A 22,083-nucleotide genomic window follows, 5' to 3' on the forward strand; every position below is an offset into this window, starting at 1 on the left:
TTAAGCTGCCAAATCTGAAAGTCCGTTCTGTAAAGCTCGGGTTAGCCAGACTATAGAGTTATATTCTGGCTGCAGAATAACTGACTGGTGTGGCTTTGCAAAGGGGGGGTCAAAAAGAAAAAAAAAAGGAGAGGGAGTGCGGGAGTCGTCCAGTGCAATCTCTATTGTTTGAAACTTACTTTTTAATCAGAATTTGAAGATGAAAACGGTAAGGAAGCCTTCACAATATACAATGAAACCTTTAAAAAAAAACTTATGCTTTGCTTGTCTTCTGAATAACGCTTAGAAATCTCTCTCTCTCTCTCGCTCTCTCTCTCTCAGAGCGAATGGTTAGGAGTGAGTTTGACTAAACTTTTACAGATAGAAATCTTTTAAACTAGACTACTTGGGGATTGTAGAATTCTGGGGCTTGCAGGTATTTTATGATGTGAAAATACATGCATTGTATGAATTTACATGTTTTGTGAAGTGGACATGATTATGGTTATTATGGTCTTTTAACTAATCACCAAATACTGATGGAGAAAGTGATGATGATGATGATGATGTGTGTGTGTGTTTGAAATTCATTTCCAGTTTTTAAAGAAAAGCCTTCTGTAATTTGTAGTTTCATGTCAGTGTCTTCAATATTCAGACAAGTGCATATTTCATGCCTGCACTGAGGGTAGCAGTAATCTGCTAGCTGTAGCTTTGATACTCTAGGATATGTTAAGCTCTTAATAGGTTAATCAAGGAGATGAAAGCGTGTGGTTTTGATTTAATTTTGGTCGCTTGGGACATGCTAGACTCATAACCCTCTGGAGCCTTGTTTATCACGGTATGTCTGTATGTATGGTATATGGGACTAAAGTTCAGGGATTGAGGGAGAGAGAACAAGAGTGGTGGAGGGGGGATTAGAAAATATTTGTGATAATATGTGCTATAATTTCTGTCTTTGATAAGTTTTCCTCTTATACCAGAGGCAAAGACAGCAAGAGAGAGTGAGAAAGCACACTGAGAGGGAACAAGAGAGTAAGTTTCTTACTCTTGTTTTTATTTGAGCTGCTGGTGCAACGCGTTTGGGCCAAATGCCAACTGTCTGGGTCACACGCGTTTTATCCAAATAGATTTAGCGCTGCTGTCTGGAAATGGGCTGCTGAATGTTAACTTTAGGATCAACTCAACCAGTGCAGCTCAGACTGTTACCCTCTGTCTGGATGTAGTGGTATGGGGAGGGTAGTGGTATGGTATGGGGGGTTGTGAGGGTGTGCAGAGCAGGGGGAAGAAAAGGGAAACCAAACCATTACTTGGAACTTTAAAAAGACACTGAATGTAAATTTAATTTACTATTTTTTTTCAAAAATTTTTGTCTACTTTTTTCTTTTTCTTTTCTTAAGCTTATATTGATTAGATTGAAACCTTTAGTGATGGAATCTTCAGCCCTTAGAATTCATGACAGGAAAGAAATACAAGAAAACTGGTGCAGTGGAAGGAAATGAAGAAAAATTAATAATTGTTTTCCTGTGTTTCACAAAAATGGTAGCTGCAATCTGGTTTATATTAATTAGTGCTTAAATGTGACCATTAGTGTTTTGGATTTTTTTAAAGAATGACATATAAAAGCAAATAAGTTGATTTCAAACAAATCAAATTGATTCATTTGTCACAAATGGCAGCAAATTAAATCTGTGTAGTGGTATTAATATATTTTTGTGATCCCCAGAGGAAAACCCTCCAGTCATGAAGACCTGAAACACTGTAAATACTTGTCATGTTTAGTCTAATACCTGTAAGATTAATTTCTACTCTTCTCTATTCTTTCTACTTCCTCTTCATTTCCTTAGCAACCAAGAGTAGCTTCTAGTAGTTTACGGTGGGCCTGTGTCCAGCTCTTGCTGTTTGTGATCTTACTGACACAATAAAGCGAGTTATCATACTAAGGAGAATTAATAGCATATTTGGATTTTTATGTGTGTGTGTATGGAGGGCAGGGGGAGATTAAAAGGAAGATGTAGATCAATATCTTAGTTTTACCAAAAACCAAAGCTGGCTATCAATATTTTGTACTAATATCAAGAAAGAAAACGGAGTTGGTTTTTAGGAAAAATGTTATAATGTAGATAATATGTATTTACCTTTACCTTTGGGGAGGAAAAAGTTGAGATTGTATGTAATTTAGGGCTTTATTTTGCTAAATTTTGTTATTGTTTTTCTTTTGATTCATTTGCTTTTCTTTACATGAATTTTGAATAAATTATGTGTTTAATTATACTGTATTTCCTTAGTGACTGACTGATCTCATTAAGCTTACCAATAATCTAAAAACCTTTATATTTAGAACCTAGTGATGTCCTTAGCATATAATAGGTAACTAATATTTGTTGAGAGCAAAGATGGAAAATATAATGAAATTAATTTTCATGTATAAAAATTAAAATACTTGAAGAGTTCATGATATTGTGCTTTTTCCATAGAGACTAAATCAGCTTTGAAATAAATAACCAGAATTAAGATGGATGAAAGAAGTTGAGAAGGATGTTAAACATGTTCTCTAGTTGCATAATAATAGTTAATGAGAGGAAATTATTACCTTAGCTACTTCCAGATCACTTGAGTGGGAAGTCAGATGATAAAGAAAAAAGTCAAGTAATTTCTTTCAACTAGGACAGACTACTAAGGAATCACTGTAGTCAAAGTGTTTGATCTTATTTCTTCTATGTAACTATGGTAGCTTTGTTCCGTGGAAGCAGGTATATTACTCCTTAACTTTGCTGGCTGGACATTTTTTTAGTATGAATAAAAAGCATATATGAGATTAAAGTAAACTGGAAATTTTGATTATATTTTCAAAATTAAAGTAGTTATAAACACAATTATCATAGCTTAAGTTCTTTACTCTTCTCTTTAAGAGACAGTACAGCCTGGGTATTGGCTCTATGATCTCCAGCTATTTCACAATTTTTGAGGGAAGGTGGAACATAAAAGTAGTTTTTGAAGGAAGAGCTTTGAAAAGTGTTGTTGTGTTGTTAAAAAGAGGAGGGCTAACCTTTATTTAGTCACTACAGTGAAGTATACAGACATGCTATCAGGTGTAATCTAATTTATTCTCTCAAAAAGTCTTTGTAAGATAGATATCATTATCTCAATTTTATAGAAGAGAAAAGAGATCCAGGGAGGTTTTGTAACTTGGAGTCAAACCAGGAGTAAAAAGCTTTTGTGTTTTCCATAACATAATAATATTGCTGTTATACAACTTAAAAGGTTTTACTGCATTGTGATTTCTGGACAATCATCTAGTATTTTAGTGTTAGTCTGATTTGGAAACTATTTTTGAAACGCTCAGGCTCTATACATATTTTCTTATTGTGTTCAGATTAACATTTCCAGGTGTCAGAAAGTAGGTCAAAACACTGCACTTGTACTGTGTAGGTGACTAAGGGTGGTAAAGCTCTCTTAGTCATTATTTCAAATGAGCTCTATCTAAGCACTAATACAGTGTTCAGTTTGTTCTTTGAATACTGGAGCCTTAAAAGAAAAGTGAGGCATGAAGGAGAAAATGAGAAATGAGAAAAGCCCTCAAATGTATTGAGTGTCCATGTGTGAGATACTGTACCTAGTGATGAACAAGACCACAACTCGTTTAGTAACAGAACTCCTGTTCTTTCTATTGTGTACCAATCACTGCAATTTTTATTGCAATTCCTTAAGTTGTTAGTGTACTTACTTTTTTTCTTAATATTGCTGACTTAGTTAACTTGAGTATATACAGGAAAGTGTTTGGGTAGGAGTGAAGTTTACATAACTGAAGAGCAGGAAATTTCTCTAGAGAGATAACTGTTGCTGCTTAAATCCAGCCTACTACCTTGCAAGTTTGCCATTAGTTTCAGTGTCAAGGAAAACAAGAGAAAAAGGGTGCATGATTTAATATAAATCTATCATTATGTCTACTAGAAAATGAACTCTAATGTGCTAATTGTATATTCCTTTTTAAAAGAAGATTGCAATTTCAGGTGTATGAAGGATCCATTTGATGTCAGACATTATTACTGAAAACATTCCAGTTATTTGAAAAAGAAATTAAAACATTAAGAATGAATGCTGTTCATGAAGTAGTAATTACACTTTAGCATCTTATGGTTGAGCTTGGAGTATGGACCTGTGCTTGAGTAGGTTGCAAACCAAGATAAGCAGATTCTTTTTATTACTGTTATTGATAATAGTGTGACAATGCTTTTATAGATTTTAAAATAGATTTTTATATCCTGCTGTCTTGCCTAAATAGGAATAGAAGTAGTTTCAAGATGATATAATTGTATGTGAAGTTGCTAAAAAAATCATTCATATTAGCTAATGGATAGCATTTGTGAATAACTTATATGCAAGTACTACTGAATGTTTAAAGAGTGCCTCAAACTGGAAGTATGATTATAATACACAAAACTTAGACTTTGAGTCAGATGGCCATTTGTATGACTGTGGACTCACTTATTTTTTAACTCTCTGACCTCTGTAAATGCCAGATTCTTTATGTGTAAACTGGTGCCTGTATTGCCAATTTCTGCATAACAAATTACTATAGACCTAGGGATTCGGTTTCTAGCATGTTATTGCGTGGTGGGCCTTAGTTCCTTGCCAGTGCTATGTGGAGGCTGCTCTGGTTTCCTTTCTTGTGGGCATCTAAGTATCAATTTGTTTCATTAAGCCAATAAAACAGGGTCAGATACCAAGATGTAAATCACAATCTTTTGTAATCTAATCATGGAAATGGCATCCCCTCAATATTGAGATATTTTCTTGGTTAGAATTAAATTATTTAAGGGAAGAGAATGACAAAAAGGTACAGATATTAAGAAACAGGACCATTGAGTCCTGCAGAATCTACCCTATTGTAGCAGTACTGTTATCCACTTAATAAGATCATTGTGAGCAAAGATTAAAAGAAATAATCTATATTTTAAAATTTTATTTTTGGTCTGGCCTTAAACTAATTTACTGTATAGTACTTGTTAGACTTCTGTTTAAGAACCAAACTTACTGTTTCTGTTATCACTAATACTAGTTCCTATTTCCGCTTTTCCCCCTTGCCTTCCAGACTTTTGGGGATGTACATCTTCTATTTGTAATGATTACACTCAACAATTTGACTTGTGACATTTCATTTATTTCCAAGACCTACCTCAAATGCTGCTTTTCACCAGCTTTCCTGATCCATCTTCACTGACTTAGGGTTATTTCCTATATCTGACCACCTGTAACACATTTTTAAATAACTTCATTCAGGCATTTATCAGTCTGCTTTGAATTTTTCTGTTATTTAGATTATGAGTTTTTCAAGGGTAAGGATTGTCTTAATCTTTTCTGTATACTGCTATTGTTATAGTGTCATTTCAACCATGGTAAAATAGTATTTGTTGATTAATGAACTAGCTTTTCAAAATTTAGTAATGTGTAGAGATAGATGTAAGGAATTTTGAGTGGTTATAATAACCAATATTCCTAGCTCCACATGGAAAGAAGTATTTCACAGGTTAATTTTCCAGTTAACTACAAATATTCTTTTATGTGTCCAAAGTGATTATATTTTATCCACTATTCATTTATTTATTCATTTATTCAACTACTTTTTAACCAACAAATTATTCCATATATTAGGGATTTGGGATAAAAAATCTTTCTAATATCTTTTATATACTTCCTTAGTTTTACAATTTATCTTACCTTTTATTCCCAGTCACTTGTACTCCTAAGAAAATCAGGTATTGAGCTATAGCACAGTTATAGGTACACTAGAAACTGTTAAACTATATAAGGGGGTTTGCCTTTACCCTATCCTGTTTTACTTCAGGGTTTCTAACTACTTTTTAACTTTTTGTCCTTTTCAGTCACTGTCATTAATCCTTTAGTTATTTCTTTCTTCTGACATGCTATCTCCTGGGAAATCAGGTGGCCATGTTTGTGAGTATTCTGAGTACATGGACACTGAGTGATGTTATTAGCCAAAAGTAAAAAATGAGTTGGTCTTTTAAAAAATATTTTTAAATTATTTTTTATATGCATGAGTGTTTTGCCTGCATGTATGTGAGTTCTCCCATGTCATGCAATGCCTGTGGAGGTCAGAAGAGGGTGTCGGATCCCCTGGGACTGGAGTTACAGATGGTTGTAGGTGCTGAAAACTGAACCATGGTCCCCTGTAAGAGCGGCCAGTGCTCTTAGCCGCAGAGCTCTCCGAGATAGGTCTTGAAATCTGAAATGAAGTTATATATATTATATTATAATTATATAATATATATATGTGTGTGTGTGTGTGTGTGTGCCAGGTGTGGTGGTGCATGCCTTTAATCCCAGCATCTGGGAGGCAGAGGCAGGGGGGATCTCTGTGAGTTGCAGGTCAGCTGGGGTTACAGGGAGACCCTGTCTCAAAAAAATCGTTTTTCTTTCTTTTCAAGTACACCCTACAGAGTTGATAATGCCTTATTTGAATTGCCTTGTAAATCATATAAGACTTGCAGATATAGTTAAGGTCTACCATAAATTAGTTCAAGGTTTTAGAAGTTTAGGTTGTGATACTATCTCAGTGTTCGTAGCCAGCTGATAGATTTTACTCTGTATTTATAGATCTGCTTTGTCAGAAACAAAAACAAAAACAAAAACAGGAGCCTCATAAAGCAGTACAGCAATCTTGTTTATGAATAAACTTAAAAAGTCATGTCAAGGAATGGAATTACATACTATTTGTCAGGTACATATGATAGACTTTGATTATGAAGTCTCTCTATATTTCTACTTTACCAAAAGGTGGTTAGCTTACTGTGCCTATCCATTGTTATCTTCAGAATTATTTTCTTTAATGAATATTAGTCTTCAGATTCTGCCCCCCTCTGTAACCCGGGGCCTTCCTGTTTCTCCTCTTTCTCCCCCTCCCTCTTATCTTCTTTTTCCTTCTTGATTCCCAAGTTCTTGTGCATGTTAGACAATGATGATCCCTAGCCTGAAGGTTACTTCTTTGATTATTTCATAGCTTAGAATTATCCTTTTAACCACTTAGGTTTCTTATGATGTGTTTAACTGTATTATTTGGAACCTATGTCTTTGGGAAGCATTCATTTATATATAATAAATATGTCCATTCAGGATATATTTCAGTTAACTCGCATTTTTTTCCCCTAGGTTAAAAAATGGCCATACTTTAGTGACCTATCAGCCTGATGCTTTGCTTATGAAAAGTCTTATCATCATTATTCTCTTCATTTTTGGATTGAGAAAATGAATCCAGACGTAGAAGAAAGTGCGGGATGCTGGAAAAAAGTACCTGTTAAACAGCGGAGTATCTAATTTGCAAGACGTTTTAAGGAATTAAAATTGTTATGCTTCGATTTTGGTATGGTATTGACTCTCTAGCACATAGGTAGCCTTCCAAAAATATCATTCAGTTTTCCAAATTATGGAAATTTCGTGGAAAACGTTGACATGGATTTTGAGCCTCATCATGGCTTCATCGGAATTTTATAGTGACCACAGACTTTCATACAGTTCTCAAGGTAGGATTCCTAATTTTGAAACTTGACAGAAATTATCACATAAGGAAAAATTCTGAACATTTAGCTTTGTAAACAGTATTTGGGGAGGATTTAAAATGTAAGATGGAATAGAGGCCTACTATGTTATTTTAGTGCTCATTTTATAAATAATAATGGCTCTAAGTGTATGTTTGACTTGTCCTTCTTGGATAATTTGTCCAGCAGATTTTAGAGTTGGCTGGTCTTTCTTAAAAAATGATATGGTTTAGCTGGACATGGTGGTATACACCTCAAATCCCAGCCCTCAGGAGGCAGAGACAGGTGAATCTCTGTGAGTTCAAAGCCATTCTGATCTACATAGCAAGTAGTCCAGGCCAGCTGAGCCTACAGGGAGATCCTGCCTCAAAAAGACCAAAACACCAAATAAATAAAAATACACTTCAGGGGCTGGAGAGTTGGCTCAGTGGGTAAGAGCACTGACTGCTCTTGCAGAGGACCCGAGTTTGATTCTTAGCACCTACATGGCAGCTACGAACTGTCCTTAACTCCAGTTCCAGAATCTGATGCACTCTTCTGACCTCCGCAGCACTGCACAATATGGGTGTACTCACATACATGCAAACAATACACACATACACATAAAATAAAAATAATAAAACATATTTTTTAAAAAAGATACACTTCAAGCTGCAGCTTTTTCTATATCCTAAAATTTAATAGGCTCATTCATTAGAAGCATGGTCATTTTCAGACAGAATTCAAGTTTTATGTTATGGAAGAAGAAGAATTCAGATAAATTCTGATACAAGATCCTTTTAATATGAACCCTTTATTTAAAACAAAAGTAACAACAGCAATAACAACAAGAAATACTTTTCCAAACTTAAGAATTCATATTCTTATAATATTAATCTATATAATTGAACTTTATATCATAGAATTGGTATTAATAAAGAAGGATCCAGGAGGAAATGTCATTTGTATTCCAAGTACCAAGCCATTCCTTATAGAATTATTGAAATTCATACCTTTTGAATTTCCCTTTCATGAATACCTAGTAACAAATCATTTTTTGGTGATGATGAGCCAGATTTTCAAGGGTGTTATAAATGGTCCATGTCTAGAACTCTATGTGTGAAGAGTGTACCACTCAGTATACCAACAAAGTCATAGCATTTAGGACATTTTAATCTTTCTGAAAAGAAAACCTATACCTATTTAGAGTCACTCCCAAAGCCCTTGAACTCTATTTCTAGAAATTTGCCTGTTTTGATTATTTCATAGAAATAGAGTCACGAAATATTCAGTTTTTGTATTTGGCTTCTTTTACTTAGTTTTTTCATGTTAGAAAGTTAACTTTGATTATGATGACAGTTATTATGAAGGTTTATTCATGTTTCATAACATATTATTAATACTGCTTTCCTTTTGATTGGAGAATGTATCACAGCCTGTTTATTCATCAGTTGATGGAGATTTGAGTTATAGCTTCCTTTGGGCTGTGATGAACAATGCTGATATGAACATTCACACATAGATTTTTATTTCTTTTTTGTGTATACCCAGGAGTAGAATAGCTGAATTATCTAGCAACTCCACTTTTTTTAGATGCGGCCTCACTGTGTGGCCCTGCTGGCTGGCCTGGGCTGAGAAATTAGAGGGAATTAAAAGTGGGCATGTTTACCATTTTCAGGAGCTATCAGGTTGATTTCCAAAGTGGCCATAGCATTTCACATTCCAAGTGATGATTTTTGTTCTTTAACGATAATTTAAGGTCATAGAGAGTCTACATGAACTTTTAATGATAATTTACAAAAGTTATTTCATCTGAACTAAACATTCTTATACCTTTCATTTTGTTTTCATGTACAATTTTCATCCTTCTAGAAAAACTTACCTTTTAGAATTCATATTTTAAAATTAAATTAGAAATGAAGACTAGTCTTTCACAGATTATTTTAAAATAATGCTTGAGGAGTGAAACAATGGAAACTTAATATTCAGGTTTTACACCTTTGCTCTTTATTTTTGTTTAATATAACATTTTTCATCCTCATTGCAGTGTATAGTTTTAGTTGATGTAGTTGTATATATTGCTACTTCTTTGTTCTGTTACATTTTCTTTTCTTCCATGTGTTTTTTCTGGATTGTCTGCCTTGTGATTACAAAGAGGAATTCCTGACTTATCTTGAACACTACCAGCTAACTATTCCAATAAGGGTTGATCAAAATGGAGCTTTTCTGAGCTTTACTGTGAAAAATGATAAACACTCAAGGAGAAGACGGAGTATGGACCCTATTGACCCACAGCAGGCAGTGTCTATGTTGTTTTTTAAACTTTCAGCCTATGGCAAGCACTTTCACCTAAACTTGACTCTCAATACAAATTTTGTGTCCAAACATTTTACAGTAGAATATTGGGGGAAAGATGGACCCCAGTGGAAACATGATTTTTTAGACAACTGTCATTACACAGGATACTTGCAAGATCAACGTAGTACAACTAAAGTGGCTTTAAGCAACTGTGTTGGATTGGTAAGTAGATGCTATAATTTTGCGTTTCTGATAGGAAAATGAATTCACAATGTAAATATCTTTCCTCATATTAAAATATATGTGGATGGTTTTAGTAGAAAAATAATGGTCTAAAATTGTTCATTATTCTGCTGCTTTTGTTTTCATCTTTTTAATAATGTTTATAATAATTTCATAAGACAGTTTTTTTTTTTTACGGTAGCTGTCTTTATTACAAATTATAGAGGAAAAGATTTTGGCATAAGGGTAGGACCTATTAGTTGCCAAAGTGGGTGGTGGAGGACTGACTCCTGAAGGCTACCTTTCAGCTGGGGACCTTCTGGATCTGCTGCTCCAGCATTCTGAGTCAGGTGCTTCTAGAGAGTTATGCTGAGCCCAGGCTGGCCCCAGAGCTTGCAAGAGGGATGTGGCTACAAGTGCCTCTGTGGTGTGGAGTGAAACCACAGGACAGCTTTTAAAGATCTTCTACAAATAGAGATTGAGTGACCTCTCAGGTATCCTTTTAGACTTCAGTTTTTCTCTTCTAATAGAATTTAAAGAAATAATTTATTGAGAATTTCATACATGCATATAAAGTGTTTTGATCAAATCCATGCCCACTCCCTCCCCTCCAACTCCTCCTATATCTCCCGAACACTTTTTTTCTGATAACTTCATGTACTCATTCTTCTTCTTTTATTTATTTTTTATGGGGCTTTTTGCTACTCTAACATTCCCCCCTCTGAACAGGTAACCCTAAAATCTTTTAAGGATTAGATAAAAGCTCCCAAATACTTTTGACAGTTTTGGCCTTTGGAACAGAGTATGTTGCTAAAAGGCCCAAGGACATTGTGACTTTTAGCCAAGAAACTGGCTACTTTTCTTTGGGGTCCTTTTACCCTAACTGCCTAGCCAATTCCTACCTCCTATTCTTATCACACAATCCTCTGAAGAGGTTACCCAATTTGTGAATAGGGAATCAGGATGCAGACCGCTCTGGCTTCTTCCATGCTGAACCAGGGATGCAGGGTGAGGACCCAGGGTGATAGACCCTTTAGTGGGTCTATCTAAAAGACTCCCGAACTGCATAAGCACAGGGAAAAGAAAGTCCTTGACTGGTGAATAGGGGATGTGAAGGAGAAGTAAAGGCAACAGTAATTAGCATTGCAAGTTCTGGACAGGGAACTAGAAAAAAGTCAGAACAGCAAATTTCAAATGTTCATACGAGAGTCCATTGGAATTTCTTGACGAGAGCTTCCAAAAGCATCCCTCTATTGGGTTCCTCCTCTTTTTTCTTTTGTCTGCCGAGGCTGGACTAGAGAGTGATGGATTCAGGATTTGCTTTCAGGCATTTTGATAGCTGTTGGAGTGGTTAGAATAAGTGTCAGTTCCCTTTCAAAGGCTTTGAGATATCTGAGGGGTTGCTGAGGTGTATGAATGACCTGAGGATATGCACAATGGAAAGCCTTTAGCCAGCATAGGTCAAGTCTTCTGGTCCTAGCCTTGACCAGATTGTATACTTTAGCCCTCCCCAAATCCAGGAGACCATGTATGCTTAGGGACAAATTACATACAGTTGGCTGGGAAGAGTGGCTGGATACTCCGGTGAGGGTCCAATAACCCTGCTTGCCCCTCCTTTAATGAAGGAGCACAACCGTCAACAAGCCCAATTGTAATGATGTTTAGCAATCAGGCGCAGCTGAAGTCGTGATGATGGTAGTTATTTCATGTAGAAGAGACTGGTGTATAGCATTATCTTATTAAAAGGACCTGGAATTTAAAAGGATTTGGTGCTAGGATTCATAAATGAGGGAGAATATATGTCTTTTATTTTTCTGAGTCTGTGTTACTTCATTTAGTGTAACAGTTTCTAGATCCATCCATTTACCTGCAAATTTTATTATTTCATCTTTCTTTACTGCTGAATAGAAATCCATTGTGTAAATATACAACATTTTTGTTAACCACTCATCAGTTAAGGGGCACTCAGGTTGCTTCCATCTCTTAGTTGTTGTGAAAAGGGCAGCAACAAACATGGCTGTACAAGTGTCTCTACAATAGGATGAGTCCTTGGAGTATATGCCAAGGAGTGGTATAACCGGGTCATATGGTAGGTTCATTTATACTTTTTAAGAGTTCTCCACACTTTTTTCCATAGGGATTGCGTGAGTTTTCAATCCCACCAGCAGTGAATGAGGTACCCCTTTCTCCACATCCTTGTCAGCATTCAGTATCATTTGTTCTCTTGATCCTAGCCAGTCTGATTGGGGTAAGGTGATACCTTAGGGTGGTTTTAATTTGCATTTCCCTAATTACTGATGATGTTGAACACTTTTTGAGGTGTTTCTTAGCCACCTTTATTTCTTCCTTTGAGAACTGTCTGTTTAGATCTTTAGCCCATCTTTTAATTGGGTCATTTGGTTTCTCGAGTCTTTTTTGTGTTCTTTATATATCCTGGAGGTTAAAACTCTGTCGGATGTGACACTGATGAAGATTTTTTTTCCCATTCTGTGAGTTTTCTCTTCACTTTCTGATAGTTTCTTTTGTTGTACCAAAGCTTTTTAGTTTAATGAGGTCTCACTTGTTGATTGCTGACCTTAATTCCTGAGCAACTTCTGTCCGATTTAGAAAATCCTTTCCTACACCTATATCTTGTAAGTTACTGCCAATATTTTCTTCTAATAGTTTCAGGGTTTCGAGTTTCACATTGATGTCTTTGATGATTTGGAGTTCATTTTTGTGCAAAGTGAAAGATAAGGATCTAGTTTCATTCTTCCACAGGTGGAGATCCAGTTTTGGCAGCAGCATTTGTTGAAGATGCTGTTTTTCCTCCATTGTATGTTCTTGGCACCTTTGTCAAATACCAGGTGGCTGAAATTGCATTTACTCAGGTTTGGGTCTTCAATGATGTTCCATTGATGTGTGTGTCTATTTTTGTGCCAGCACCATGCTGTTTTTATGACTATAGCTCTGTAGTATTCTTTGAGATCTGGTACAGTAATCCCCTCAGCATTGCTCTTTGTGCTCAGGATTGCTTTGGCTGTCCAATGTCTTTTGTGTTTCTGTACAAATTTAAAGATTTTTTTTTTCTAATTCCGTGAAGTATGTCACAGGGATTTTGATTGGGATTGCATTGCATCTATATATTGCTTTTGGTAGGATGGTCATTTTCACAATATTAATTCTTCCAATCCATGAGCATGGGAAGTCCTTCCATCTCCTGGTGTCTTCCTCAATCTCTTTGTTTAAGGATTTAAAATTTTCATTTGTAGAGGTAGTGCTCTTAACCGCTAAGCCACCTCTCCAGCCCCAATTGTTGTTTGTTTTTAGGCTATTGTGAATGGGAGTGGCACTATGAACTGTTTCTCTGGTTGTTTGTTATTGGTATAGAGAAAGCCTACTGAGTTTTGTAGATTGATTTTATAACCTGTCACTGTACTGAAAGTGTTGGTCAGTTCTAGGAGTTTTCTGTTGGAACTTTTGGGATCTCTTAGTTATAGTATCATATCATCTGCAAAAAGCATTAGTTTGACCTCTTTTTTTTCCATTTAGTACTCCTTTAATTTCCTTCTGTCTTATTGCTCTAGCAAGAGTTTCAAGCACTGTGTTGAAAAGGAGTGGAGATAGTGGACATCCTTGTCTGGTTCCTGATTTTAATGGGAATGCTTCTAGTTTTTCTCCATTTAGAATGATATTGGCTTTGTGTTTGTTGTATATAGCTTTAATTATGTTGAGGTATGTTCCCTCTAGTCCAATTCCCTCTAGGACTTTGAACATAAATGCATGCTGAATTTTGTCAAAAGCCTTTTCTGCATCTATTGAGATGATGATATGGTTTTTCTGTTTGAGTCCATTTATATGGTTAATGATGTTTACTGACTTGCGTATATTGAAATCCCTGCATCTCTGGAATAAAGCCTGCTTGATCATGGTGAATGTCCTTTTTGATGTACATCTGTACGTGGTTTGCAAGTATTTTGTTGAGAATTTTTGCATCTATGTTCATTAAGGATATGGATCTATAGTTTTCTTTTTACGTTGTGTCTTTACCCGGTTTGGGTATTAGAGTGATGCTGGCTTCATAGAAGGAATTTGGGAATTCTCCCTATATTTCTTTTTGAATAAATTAAGTAGTATTGGATATAGGTCTTCTTAAAACGTTGGGAAATTATCAACTTTCTCAATCCACTGCTGTGGCTGGTAGCGTAAGTTCCCCGCTCCAAGTCCTGTGGATTACAAAAGGTCCTCTATTCCATATGTTATGGGTCTGTTTAAACTGTTGGTTTAATTTTGGTCTTTCCCATGATTTTAGATATCCATCCATTTCTTTTAGATTTTCAAATTTAATAGTGTATAGGTTTTTTGTTTGTTTGTTTTGTTTTGTTTTAGTGTTTTTGAAACAGGGTCTCCCTGTAGCCCCAGCTGGCCTGGAACTCACTATGTAGACCAGGCTGGCCTCAAACTCACAGAGATCTGCCTGCCTGTGCCTCCCGAGTGCTGGGACTAAAGGCATGCACCACCATACCTGGCTGCATATAGGTTTTTAAAACGTTCCCTTATAATGGTCTGGATCTTTTGGGTGTCTGTTGTGATGTTTCCCCTTCCATCTCTGATTTTGTTGATTTGGATTTGATCTTTCTTTCTTTTGGTTAACTGGGATAAGGGTTGTTTCATTTGTTCTTGCCTTTCTAAGGTCTTGAGTTGTAATGTTAAGTCATTTATTTGTGCGCTTTCTGATTTTTTTAATGTAGGCACTTAGAGCTATAAACTTACCTCTTAGGACTGCTTTTAATGTGTCCCAGAAGTTGTGTTGTGTTGTATTGTCCTTTTCGTTGAATTCTAGGAATTCTCTTATTTTTTTCTTAATTTCTCCTTTGACCCACTTGTTGTTTAGGAGTGTTCAATCGCCATGAGTTTGTGTAGTTACTAGGGTTTTGTCCAGTGTTGATTTTGAGCTTTATTGCATTGTGGTCCAATAGAATGCATGGAATTCTTTTTTTTTTTTTGTATTTGTTGAGGTTTGTTTTGTGGTCCAGTATGTGGTGAATTTTTGAAAGAGTTCCATGGGTGCAGAGTAGGAAATGTATTCTTTGGTGCTTGAGTGGAATATTCAAAAGATGTCTGTTAGGACCATTTGATATATGGTGTCATTTAATTCAGATGTCTCTCTGTTTATTCTTTGTCCAGTTGATCTGTTTAATGGAGAAAGTGGGGTACTGAAGTCCCTTACTATTACTAAGTTGGGGTTACTCTGTGTCTTAAAGTCCTGTAGTGTTTTTATGAATTTAGGTGCACCAGCATTTGGTACATGTTCCTGTAGTGTTGTTTTTATGAATTTGGATGTACCAGAGTTTGGTGCATATATGTTAAGGATTGTAATATCTTCTTGATTAATTATTCCTTTGATTAGAATGCAGTAACCTTCCTTGTCTCTTCTGATTAGTTTTACTTTGAAGTCTATTTTGTCAGATACTAGAATTGCAACCCCTCCTTATTTCTTAGTGCCATCTCCTTGTAATATTCTTTTCCAACCTTTTACCTTAAGGTAGTGCCTGTCCTTGAAGGTGAGATGGGTTTCTTGCAGACAGCAAAGAAATGGATTTTGTTTGTTAATCCATTCACTTAGCCTATGTCCTTTGACTAGGGAGTTCAGTCCATTGATATTTAAGGTTATTATTAAAAGATGTGTATTCATTGCCATCATTTTGATTGCTGTTTGTGTTCTCTGTCTAATTTTGTGTTTCCTAGATTATACTTTTATTTATTTTCTTTCATTGCCCCTGCCTGGAGTATAGTTGTTTCTCTCTCCACTCTATGTATTGCTTCAAGTGTTCTTTGAAGGGCTGATTTTGTGGACATGTATTCTTTCAGGCTATTCCTGTCATGGAATATTTTTCTTTCTCCCTCAGCTATAATAGACATTTTTGCTGGGTAAAGTATTCTGGGCTGGCATCTATTGTCATGTAGAACTGGAAATACCTTGGTCCAGGTTCTTCTGGCTTTCATAGTTTGCATTGATATGTCAGCTGTAATTCTGATGGGATTTCCTTTATTTGTGACCTGTTGTTTTTCTTTTTCTGTTTTCAGTATTCTCTTTGTTCTGTACATTTAGTATTTTTACCATGACATGTTGTAGGGAATTTCTTTTCTGATCCTATTGGCTGTCTGCTAATATCTGCTCTAATGAAATTTTTAAAAAATGCATGATCAAAGCCTCATCATTGGGGAATAGTTTCAAGATATATTTCTATGCATCTTGTATCACATCAAGAAACCACAACAACACTGGAAAAAAGTCTTTAGTTTTTTTCCATAATGTTTTCCTCTGGTTGGTGACACAAGTTAAAATAAGCTGTGATCTACTTACAATTATGAGTTCTTAAAGCAAGTTCTTTTTTACCAACGTCTGTGAAATATTTTTCTCAACATTTCTATCAAGATGAATGAAAATCCTATTTTGCTTAGAAAATGAGTCAAGATTACAAGGTACTCTTTAATGCCAGGTATTTGAGTCTATTCTAGCTAAATGGGAAGTACACAGTTCAGAATTACACATAGTAATGACTGTAGATCAAATCATGTTCCCTTACTTCCTCTTCTTTATTTTACCCTGTTTAGGCTAATGTAGATGTTTCTTTGAGACCTTACCTCTGTGAAAGAGTACAAACATTTTTTTTATGCCTTAGTTCTAGTTTTGCAACTGTTGTTTTTCTTTTTTATAAAATACCCTTTGTCAGTTACTTCTCTATTGCTATGATAAAACACTGTGACCAAGGGAACTTATAGGGAGAAGAGTTTATTCCAGCTTACGGTTCCAGGTTCCAGAGTGACTGGAGTCTGTCATGGTGGGGAGGCACAATGAGGTGACTTGAACAGGAGCAGAAAGCAGAGGTTCACATCTTTAAGCAGGAACTGAAAGCAGAGAGTGACTTGAAAATCCATCAAGGCGTAAGAACTCTCTTGCCCAGCATGGTGGCACAAGCCTTTAGTCCCAGCACTTGGGAGGCAGAGGCAGGTGGAACCCTATGAGTTTGAGGGTTCTGCCTACCTGGTCTACCTAGTAGTGAATTCCAGGCCAGCTGGGGCTACAGGGAGACCCTGTCTCAAAAAGACAGAAAACAAAACAAAAAACAAAACAAAAAAAACTCTTAAAGGTCACTTCCTCTAGGAAGGCCACACCTCCTAAAATCTAAAATCTCCCAAAACAATGCCACTAACTGAGGACAAAATGTCCAAGTACTTGGAGCCTCTGAGGGACATTCTCATTCAAATCACCACACACCCATATCCTTATTTTTACTTCACTATAAAATATAAGTATAGTAGAATTTAAAGAAATTTTAAATTTGAAAAAAACTACCTAGCCTATATAATGGAGAATTATAAGAATTTGTTTAGATTGTCTATCAGTAAGTGAACTAATGTAATTACTTAGCTTTTATATTTGGGTTTAATTCCCATAAATACATATATTGAGTATATTTATTGCTAGTTTCTTTGTCATGCTAGGGTTTCATATAAGAAATATTTATTTATGTAATTAATTAAAAGAATTTTAGGTTAGAGTACAAAATTATAGATTTCATCATGCTGTCTCATACATTTGTGTCATTATAGTTTATTCCAAGTCATTCTTCACTCCCACATCCCTCCTCAGTGCCCCAGCCTCACTTCAACTGGTTCCCTTTCTTCCCCTAGTTAGTTCTCTTTCTTCTTTTGAGAACTGTCTATTTAGTTTAACCATTATTATTAGATGATTTTTTTTTTAGTATTTATCTTTGCAGTTATTTAAATATCCTAGATACTACCTGTCTGATATACAGTTTGTAATTACTTATTCCCATTCTGTAGGTTGTCTTTTGATTCTGATAATCAATAGCTGTCTAATTGAACTGAAGCTTGCTCAATAGGAGGGAATGCTATAAAACATAGCTAAGTACTCATGGTTGGTGAGATCATAGACCCTGGAAGAGAACCCACTACTGTCACTTTCCTTAACCAGTACAATTTCTTACCATATTCTAAATACTTATCCTGATAGTTATAAATAAGTATAGCTCTCACCACTTATCAAAGAAGCTTCTTTATTTCAAACTTTGAAGATTTTGAACTTGTGTGTATTCTATGTCCGTTGTATTCCCCTCATAGCACTGTACATTCCCTTTTCTCACTCCCTGTAATCCCCTTTGTCCTTGAGACAATTTTACTTCTACATTTTCTCTATAATCTTATGTAATTTAAATTCTCTTTATATTTTTATGTATTTGAGTGTTTTGCCTGCATGTAAGTATAGTAAATGTGTGCCTGCTGCCCATGGAGGCCAGAAGAGGATGTTGGATCTCCCAGAAATAGCAGAAAGTTGTTGCCATGTGGGTACTAGGAACTTAACCCAGATTTTCTGAAAGAACAAGAAATGCTTTTAACTGCTGAGCCATCTCTCCAGCCCTAAAATTCACTTTTTTGTGTGTGTGCTACTGGGGATAGAATCCAGAGTTTTGTGCTTCCTAGGCAAGGGCTCTACTGCTGAGCTACATCCCTAGCTATAAACTTCTAACTTTATTAATTTGGGTCTTCCCTGTATCCTTTTGGTTAGTTTGGTTAAGCATTTGTTATCCTTACTTGTTTTCAAAGAAACAACTGTTTAATTCTGTGTTTTGTTCTTTTAGTCTCTGTTTCATTAATTTCTGTGAGGATTTTTTGTTATTGTTTGTATCTATTGCATTTGATTATATTTTGCTCTCTTTTTCCCCCTTATGACCTTGAAGAGCATCACTAGGTTATTTAGTTGTGATTGTTCTAATATTTTAAAAAATTATTATTTTATGTGTATGAGTGTTTTGCATGCCTGTGTGTAGATGCACCACATATGTGCAATGTCCATGGAGGTCAGAAAAGGGCATCAGATCCCCTGGAACTGGAGTTACAGACAGTTATTAGCTATGTTGTGGGTGTTGGGACCTTAAGCTGGGTTCCTGGTTAGAGCAGCCAGTGCTCTTAACCACTGAGCAATCTCCCTAGCCTTGATTGGTCTGACTTTTAAAAAATTATAATTGTGTGTACATTTGCATGGAATCACATCAGAGGATAACCTTGTGGAGTTGGTTCTATCCTTATACCTTTATGTGGATTCTAGAGATTGAACTCAAGTCACCAGACTTGTGCAGCTAATGCCTTTACCTGCTGGTCCATCTCACTGAGTATTTATTTATTATTATTATTTTTTAATGTAATTAAGAAATAATGTAATTTTTAATGTAAATTATAGAACTGCCTCAGTTGTATTCCAAAAGTTCTGGTAAGTTATGCCTTCATTTTCACTTGATTCTACAAACTTAAAATTTTTCTTCTTGATTTCATCGGTGATCCACTAATCATTCTAGAGTGTGTTATTCAGACTCTATATACTTATCTAGTGTGATGGTTAGTATTGTCATTTTGACACCTCAGATGAGGGCACGCTTGTGAGAGATTGTCTACATCAAGATAACTCTCTGAGAATGTGAGGGTTTTCTTTGATTAAGTTAATTGATGTGGGATGATCCATTTTGGTTGTGGGTAGGACCATTCTCTGAACAAGGACTCCTGGACTGTATAAAGTGGAGAGTGCAGGCTGAGCACTAGTGTGCTTGCACTTATTCATTGCTCTCTGCTATTGACTGTGGATGTGTTGTGTCCACCTACTTCAAGCTATGACTATCTTGACTTCCCTGCCACGATAGATTGTACTATAAACGTGAATATATACCTATATCCAATGTACTATATACCTGAACTATAAACTTAAATAAACCCTTTCTCCCTTAAATTTTTTTGTCAAGGTATTTTATCATAGCAGCTAGAAAAGATACTAAGAAATTGTTACCAAGAATCCATTCATTACTGTGATAAACCTGACCATGTGGATTTTGTGACTTTGGAACTATATTTTTCTATGAGGAATGTGGAAGAGTTTCAAACTTTGGGTTAGAAAAGCCATTGAATGCTATAATCAGAGCTTAATAGGCTGTTTTAGTGAGAACTTGGAAGACAGTAGTGCTGAGAGAAATGTGGAAACTGGAGGCTCAGGTCATGAGGTTTCAGAAGGGAGCGAGGACTCCATCAGTAACTGTGCTAGGGGCCATTCATATGATATTTTAATCAAGAGTCTGACTTTATTCTGACAGTGTCCTGAGAACTTGATGAAGTTGAATTTAAAGATAATGGAATAGTTTGTCTGAGGAAGGAAAGGTTTGTGGCAAGCTTAAAAGATTTGGACAAGGAGAGTGCAGATAACAAAGGAGCTGTTGAGTGTTAAATAGAATTAAAAGAAACTTGGTACTTTTCACTGAGACAAAGGGGAAGTGTTTCCTTAGTGTCAGTACCCAGAAGCTGATATAACTGTGGTCCAAGGAGAACTGGCTACATCTGGAACTGGCAGCAGAACTTAATAATATCACCCATGTGATACTTGTTTTGAAGGCATGAAAGGTGCAAAATTGAGGGGTCATGGAGAGCAGCTGAGGCCAGGTACTGTGTGGTTAAGTTAGAATCCCAGCAGATGTCTTGAGAAGCCCTGAATGAATCTGTGAAGATGATTGAAGGCTAAGTTGCAATGAAGACCCCAGGATATTGGAGATGCTAAGATTATGGGTTATCTGTCAAGGAAGGCTGTATGCATGCAGTGGACTCAGCCTAATAGAGAAGCTGCTACAGGCAGCTGGGCTGAAAGAGTAGAGCTTCCCAAGCTTTTTGGAGTCCAGATACAAGCCCCAGATGTCAGATGTGGAACCAAAGGATGGGATTTTAGTTTTCCATTTGATCATTCTTTGCTATGCCCTAGTTCTTACAGCTTGAAATAGTAATGTTTACTCGGTGCTAACATATATTGGAAGTATGTAACTTTTAAAAAAAGATTTATTTCTATTTTTATTTAAGTGTGTGTGTGTGTGTGTGTGTGTGTGTATGTGTTGTGTATGCTACATGTATGTGGGTGCCTACAGAAGTCAGAAGAGGGTCTTGGATCCCCTGAAGCTGGAGTTATATAGGTAGTTGTAAAACACCTAGAGTAGGTACTGGAAACTGAACTCAGTTCATCTAGAAGAGCAGCAAAGACTCTTAACCACTGAGCCACCTCTCCAACTCTTTATTTTTATAATTTTATTGGCACTCACAGTTAAGAAACTTTTAATATTTATTTATTTATTCATGTAACCCCAGCCCAAGCTGGCCTAGAATTAGGTATGTTAACCAGGCTGGCCTCAATCTCACAAAGATACCTCCTTCTGCCTCCCAAGTATTGGGATTAAAGACATGAGCTACCATATCCTGCTCTCAAACATTGGACCTTTAATGTGTTTAAACTGTTAATGACTGAGGGAACTTTTATAGTGGGACTGAATGTAGTTTTATATCGTAAGGTGGTCATGAGCCTATGGGGACATGATGTGGAAGATTATGGCTTCAAAGTGATCTGTTTGGATGCTAAGTTGACGAGGGGTGAAGTTGTGATGGTTAGTATTATTTGTCAATTTAACATATAGGAGGAAGTCCTCTGGGCACACCTGTGAGGAATTGTTTAGCTCAAGGTGAGCTTCTGAAAGTATCCATGAAGGCTTGTCTTGATTAATTTATTTGGGAAGATTCATATTATTAGTGGGTAGAACCATTCCCTGAATAAGTGTTCCTAAACTGTATAAAGTGGAAAGGATGAGCTGAACACTGGCATGCATGCATTAATTTATTGCTGTCTGTTATTGACTCTGGATGTGATGTGTTCAGTTCTTTAAGCTCATACTGCCTTGACTTCCCCGACATGATGGGCTGTACCTTTGAACTGTGATCTGAAATAAACTTTCCCTGAAGTTGCTTTTGTTACAGTATTTTATACAGAAACAAGAAAAGAAGCTAAGTCATCTAGTTTCTATCATTTTTCTTGCTGCTGATTTTTAGTTTAATTGCACTATGATCTGAAAAGACACAAGAGATTATTTCAATTCTTTTATATTTTGGTAAGGCATGATTTATAGCCTAGAATTTGTTCTAACTTAGAAAACGTTCCCTGGGCTGCTGTGAAGAATGTGTATTCTGTTTCTGT

At 36.0% G+C, this 22,083-nt stretch overlaps 1 protein-coding gene across 7 annotated transcripts in view; it reads left to right on the plus strand.

Moving 5' to 3' along the window:
• The first annotated feature begins 12 nt into the window (after positions 1–12).
• Positions 13–22,083, plus strand: part of Adamts6 (ADAM metallopeptidase with thrombospondin type 1 motif 6) — a 283,297-nt gene continuing 261,226 nt past the window's right edge. For 5 of the 7 annotated variants that reach the window (XR_003847524.1, XR_003847513.1, XR_003847512.1 and 2 more), the window contains exons 1-3: positions 13–208; positions 7,147–7,517; positions 9,667–10,031. Coding sequence is in view for 3 of the 7 variants with exons in the window: in XM_017795260.2 (XP_017650749.1) it covers positions 7,421–7,517; positions 9,667–10,031 (462 nt within the window). In the remaining 4 variants the exon portion in view is untranslated. Of the gene's footprint in view, positions 209–799; positions 818–6,594; positions 6,719–7,146; positions 7,518–9,666; positions 10,032–22,083 lie in introns of those variants that run through there. The other 2 variants (XM_029557800.1, XM_029557801.1) reach the window with 2 other exon arrangements.

Source organism: Nannospalax galili, unplaced genomic scaffold (genome assembly GCF_000622305.1).
Source record: "Nannospalax galili isolate Female #2095 unplaced genomic scaffold, S.galili_v1.0 scaffold751, whole genome shotgun sequence".
Lineage (NCBI taxonomy): Eukaryota > Metazoa > Chordata > Mammalia > Rodentia > Spalacidae > Nannospalax > Nannospalax galili.